Genomic DNA, 6,212 nt, shown 5'->3' with positions numbered 1-6,212 from the left:
AATTTACTGTAATAGCTGCGAAACTCTTTTCGCAAGTCTCTGGCTTTTTAGGTAATACCATCCTCTTTCTAATCTCAAATTTGGGGCATAACAATGCCGTTCTGATATGGGTGTGTGCTAATGTTTACTAAAATGTCGAACATTCCGTTCTGATTATGGGTGTGTACTAGTGTTTACTATGATGTCGAACATACCGTTCTGATTATGGGTGTGTGCTAATGTTTACTAAAATGTTGAACATGCCGTTCTGATTATGGGTGTGTGCTAATGTTTACTGAAATATCGAACATGCCGTTCTGATTATGGGTGTGTGCTAATGTTTACTAAAATGTCGAACATGCCGTTCTGATTATGGGTGTGTGCTAATGTTTACTAAAATGTCGAACATGCCGTTCTGATTATGGGTGTGTGCTAATGTTTACTAAAATGCTGAACATGCCGTTCTGATTATGGTTCTCGTTATTATGTTTTCGCTCTTCTATTAGTTTGTTAATTGTAGTAAGGTGATAAATGTGGAAGTTTTCTTCTATGTTCATCATATTCCCTTTTTAAGCATGTTCCACCATTTCCATAATTGTAGTCATAGGTCCATATTGCTGTTGTTTATTCAGTATATTCTGGGCGAATGCCGACTCATCTCTGTTAAAACGTATGTTCTATATATCTATATTCTCTGCTTTGGTATGTTAATTGATAAATTCCAATTCTACTCATAAGCGTTCGTTTTTTCCTTCTAGTTTAGTATTTTGCTTATGGTGGAAGCTGTTTTATATGTTATTTTATGTTAGTGCTTTTGAAGAATTTTTAACTTTCCGTATGTAATTTCCTGTGTAAGTGAAGGATACCCATTTTTGTAGTTCTTTGGTTCTGTTTTCAGATTTATTCTTTCGTTGTTTGAATTTGTTGTACAAATGAAAAATATCCATTATTTCGTGCTACATTAATGATAGTATTTAACCCCTTGTTTTTGTTGTTTTCTTTAAGGGGTAAGGTGAGGAATCCGTGAATTCAATTTTTATATGCTGCTATTTTTTTCTTGTGATGGTAAGGTAAAGTTGTCCCTGTGCTTAACGAATTAAGCATTACACCAGGAAAATGTATGGGGGAGTGGATATATAAATACACATTTTCTTGAGGTAAGAGGTCAGCTTCACGCCCCTGCCGCTTTAACCCCCGGAACAGAGCCCTCGGTACCCATTGGATAGGAGGTTGGGTGGACCCCAGAGCCGGTCTGGACGATTTGGAGAAAATTCTTGACCCTACCAGGACTCGAACTCCGACTTCTCAGTCGTCTAGCCCGTAGCCAGTCGCTATAGTGTCTACGCTACCCCTACTCATAGGATGGCATGAATTATTATTTATTGTCATATCTGTTGCTGTAGATTTTCTATAATTTCCTGTTTCTAAATGTCCTTTTTTATTAGTTAGGTTTAAGTCTAGGTAAGCCATTTGGTTGTTTATTACCTTATTCTTGTGAATTGTAAGCCTTTATACTGCGCATTAAATTGTTCTGATAGGCTCTGGGGGGCATTTTTGTCTTATTCTATATTATGATGACATCATTATATAATCAGACACTTCATATACTTAATGTAGTTGAAAGGTGTAACTTTTATATATTGACATTGTAATAGTGACTTCTTAAAGGTTGAGTTTGTCCTCCTGAAGATGGTCAACCGGATTGAAACACGTTAAGGAAAATTAAATATTGAAATACAGCTTTTATAAATCAGTCTCACTGGACGGTGCTACGAGTCATTTTTTCTATTGCTAGTGTGACGGACCAAGATCAACCAAGTCAAGTTCATTGCTAATCATACTGTTCGACCTTATGTAGTCTGAACTACTAGTAACATCGCTAAATAAGCCTTAAAGAAACAAAACTTTTATGAATCCATCTTCAGATGGAAGTGCCACACTTTTCATAGTGACCACCATGAGAACCTACACTTCTCAGTCTTGACACTTGCTGCTCTCAGCTTCGCAACTGCTTAGCAACAATATAATGCTCTTCTGGTGTGTTTAGGATCGACCTTTGGTGTGACGAGGATGTGTGAGACATCTATTATTGTACGGTGTAACAAATACTTAAGCTGCGCCAAGATTTCGAGAAAATTCTTTACACTAGTGGCCTGAGGGTACAAGGGTTAAACCCAAATTTACATAAGCTGTTTACAAGTATTTCAGCGATCACTGGTTGTTATGAGCAAGGGCAGTCTTATCACATGATGATAAGAATACAGTTCAATGGAATATGTCTTTGCACTCGGTACACAAGAAAATACATATTTATGTGAAGTACAACCGCTCCAGTGAGTCAGTGCCTGTCTAAAGCGGCGAGTGAGAAGTAAGTAAAGCTATCCCTGTACCAGGCCGTGAAGGCCCATAGGGTAGTGAGACGTTGAGCGTCCCACATTATCTAGACAAGCGGCTCAAAGATGGCGGTAAGGTTGTCAGCCTTACGCGCTGGCCGCGCTTTACGCCCCAGGATAATTATTGTGTACAAAATTTATATTTTCAGACAAGTCGATCACAGTGGACGCGCGGTCTAAGGCATGAACTGTCTTCACTCGCTCAAACACTGGCTCCGCGGGTTCCAATCTCACTTGAGGCATGGATGTCTGTGTGCGTCTATTATGTGTTTTTGCTGTCCTGTGTGCATGTAGCGGCCTTGCGACGGGCTGATCCCCCATCTAATGACTCCTGCCGTATGTGTAAAAGATCAAGAAACTGAAATTGCGATCAAGGTCCAACAGAGAGCTGTAGAGCCATAATTAGACAGACAGATAGATAGATAGACAGACAAGTCTCCAACGTTGTGTGTGTCTCTGCGAATGTAACTGTGTGCATCTTAAAAGTACTGCTCCATTATTCCATTGGTGTACCATTTTATTCCTATAGAGTACAAAATATATTCAAGGATTTCACGGATCAGAAGAGTGTGAGTTCTTCACGACATGCGCAGTAGCGAGACTGAGCATATGGTTGGACAATAGATGGGTGATGAACTGTAAATGTGTGGAAGGAAGCGTTTGTGGCCTAATTGGGTTACTATCCCAGCATTTTCCTGAAGGGGTTGAGGAAATCGAAAAGAGAAAGAGACATTACAGCTGGTGTCGGCGAAGTTAGTGCCAACTTTTGCGAATAGAGAGTGTCGCGTGGTCAGCGCAAAGGATACCCACGGCCGATAATGTCGGTTTCCTAGACCGGAGCCGCTCTTTTCTTCAAATAGCCCTTAAATTATCCTCACGAGGCTGAGTGGACCCCGTTCCAGACTCACTACTCCTCAGAAAAACTGGTAGTGCCGGTAATCGAACCCGGACCTCTGGATCTGTAGTCAGGAACTATGACCACTAGACCACAGCGGCGGTCGGTAAATTCAAATATTCATATTAGTACGGAAACCATATTTGGTGTAAGCTGTTTCTAGAGAACATCATGTATGCTTGTTCGTTCTTGACCTACTGCATAACTCACGTTCATGCAACGTTTGAGATTCTACTGCTCTGTGTACCCGAAACTGCCTAATTTCGGGGCTTCGGGTCACTGTTACAATATAATCTAGTCCTGTATATACAGAGGAAGAGAGAAACAGAAATGTGGTATAACGTTAGTGGGCCTTTTTGACTTTCAGCCATATTGATCGATTGCACAGCGTATTGAATAAGGTCCTAGATGAAGATTTTAATATATCCAGTTCCATAAACCTTCGCAAGAATTGTGCATTGAAATGTAAATTTTGCTAGTTTTAGTTTGCGTTACACGCTGTTCATAAAATGTTGCAAGTAACCTAAATAAATTGCTAAAAATTCCTTTTGGAATACTGTTTAGCGCATTGCGAAGGGAATTACCGTATTTACGCATGTATAGGCCGCGTGCGTGTATAGGCCGCAGCACAATTTTCAGACAGAAATTATAGAAAAAATAATTTTCTTGGAATATTATTTCAGGAGTAGAACACCCTGTATTACTAATTATGAATATAATTTTTTTTAAATGCAGTGTGATTTCGAATATTTCGAATATAAGCCGCACCCCAGTTTTCCTCTTGAATTTTTGGCAAAAAATGTGCGGTCTTTACATGCGTAAATACGGTATGTCCAATCTTAATTTCTCACGGTATATCTACCCCTCCTGTGTACCAGGTGAGAACAGACAGCCATAATTGTTTCGCGTAAATTTTCCGGAGAAACCTCAACCCACCGAGTAGCTTGCTGTAGCGATAACAGGAGGTGCTGAATTCGAATCTCGGACGGCACAAGAGGTATCTGAACTGAGCTTTCTCATGGTTTCCTTTAGTCCTTCGACAAATTCTTGGAGATTATCTCGATTAAACCACGACCGTTTCCGTCCATGTCCTTACCAGTTGCTCATTCATCGAACATCCTATCATTCAGTGCTTATTCATGGCTTAGCTGCTGCGGTAAAATACTTTCTTACGCCAATAAGGCGTATGGAGAAGTGGCTGTATAGATCTACGTATTCTTGATTTCGGTGCTATTGGGATGTGAGTGGTGAGCCTCACGCCCCGGCCGCTTTACATCCAGGGAAATGGCCCCCAGTACCCATTGGATAGAAGGCTGAGTGGGCCACAGAACCGGTATGGACGAATTTGAGAAGACAGAAATCTTACTCCTACTGGGACTCGAACTCCGATCGTTCGGTCGTCCAGCCCGTAGCCAGTCGAAAAACCGACTGAGAGCGTTGGAAAATAAGTTGTAAAGAACCCTGAAACCGCTCGCCTTTCGGGGTGCTGTGATTATTTTAGTCTTTCGAAAAAATTACTGATATTATTATATCTATCCTGATGAAGTCGACTTCCATGAGTGAGAGCGGGAAATATGGTTTCCTTAAATGTGCACATTTTCCACCTGATAGAGACACCGGCACCACCCAACTACAGTCCAGAATATTAACGATATCCCTCTCTGTCTGGCGAAATGGCAATGGAAACTCTCTTGCCAGACAGAAACATAATTTTATGAGCATGTGGTATGTCATGGCTGCTTTGTCTTTATTTCAGAATCCTGGGATTCAGATGATCGTCACACTGGTACTATGGACCCTCTTCTTTTACCTATTGTATTCCTGGCTGACAATGAAGCCGAAGAACTATCCACCAGGTAAGACAGGGGACGTACTGAGGAAGAACTGCTAAAAGTCTCTGCCAGTTAATTCGCTTACTTGGGGGTGGAGTCCAACTGGATCCACTCGGCACGGCGGCCACTGATTGACCTATTGTAGCCTGCCCTGGGTGATTATGATGATGAAGAATTTGGTGGGATGAAGATTGGTAGGGGAAACCGAAGTACTCGCAGAAAACCCGTCCCAGCGCCACTTTTTCCACCACAAACCCCACTTGACCAGACCTGGGATCGAACCCGGGCCGCCGGGATGGGAAGCCAGCGACTAACCACTTGAGCTATGGCACGGTCTCTCTGCCACTTCCTGTAAACTCATGACAATTGTGAGCTATCAACCTACTGCACACAAATTTTGCTGGGTCTCGTCTACTGTACGTATACACTATGTTTAATACGGACTAAACTTAAAAATTTCTTGACACAGGGCACGATTACATAAATTCGCCATGAGTTTTAACAGGTCCCAAGAGATGAAGTTCTGCTAAACTGTGGAAGTCTCGCTTGATTAGAATATCGCACCACAAAGTAAGTGATGTCACGAAACTGAGTACATTTACCATACAGGGAATCTCTAAGTTTGCTTACTCCCGCCTACTTCTTGTGGTGTTATTTTCTTTTGTTGTGCCTTGGCTAGCGGGGCACGCGGTAGCGTAGTTGATTGAAGCACTATGCTACAAGCCATAAGGTTGCGGGATCGAATCCCGATGAGGTGGATTTTTTCAATTTACCTAATCCTTCCAGTCGCACTATGGGTGAAATGAGTACCAGGAATCATCCTGTGGGGTAAAGGGCGGTTGGCGCATATGGTTGATAATTTCACCGCCATCTGTGAGCAGACGGTCTAGAGAAAATGTGGAAGCCTCGACATCTGAAAACCCTATGGGCCTTCACGGCCTCTTACAGGGGTAGCTTAAAAATACACTAGTTAGTAAATGCATAAATACTGGCTTAGCAATATAATCCTTCTCTCGTGCTCATAGCTGTACAGTACGAGGCGATACATTATTCTTGAAATCTTAATCCAGCGATTTGGTACAACCGAATTTCGTCGATAACACTGGCAGGCCT

At 41.8% G+C, this 6,212-nt stretch overlaps 1 protein-coding gene across 1 annotated transcript in view; it reads left to right on the top strand.

The window, feature by feature from the left end:
- LOC111871478 overlaps positions 1-6,212 on the top strand; it is a 57,491-nt gene that overhangs the window by 31,743 nt on the left and 19,536 nt on the right. Inside the window, exons 9-10 of the mRNA XM_033754276.1 lie at positions 985-991; positions 5,024-5,123. Coding sequence (XP_033610167.1) covers positions 985-991; positions 5,024-5,123 — 107 coding nt within the window. The remainder of the gene's footprint in view (positions 1-984; positions 992-5,023; positions 5,124-6,212) is intronic.

The sequence above is a fragment of the Cryptotermes secundus genome, unplaced genomic scaffold (assembly GCF_002891405.2).
Source record: "Cryptotermes secundus unplaced genomic scaffold, Csec_1.0 scaffold465, whole genome shotgun sequence".
In the NCBI taxonomy this organism is placed as follows: domain Eukaryota; kingdom Metazoa; phylum Arthropoda; class Insecta; order Blattodea; family Kalotermitidae; genus Cryptotermes; species Cryptotermes secundus.
Note: the sequence above shows the minus strand (reverse complement) of the source record. Positions and strands in the feature narration are given on the sequence as shown.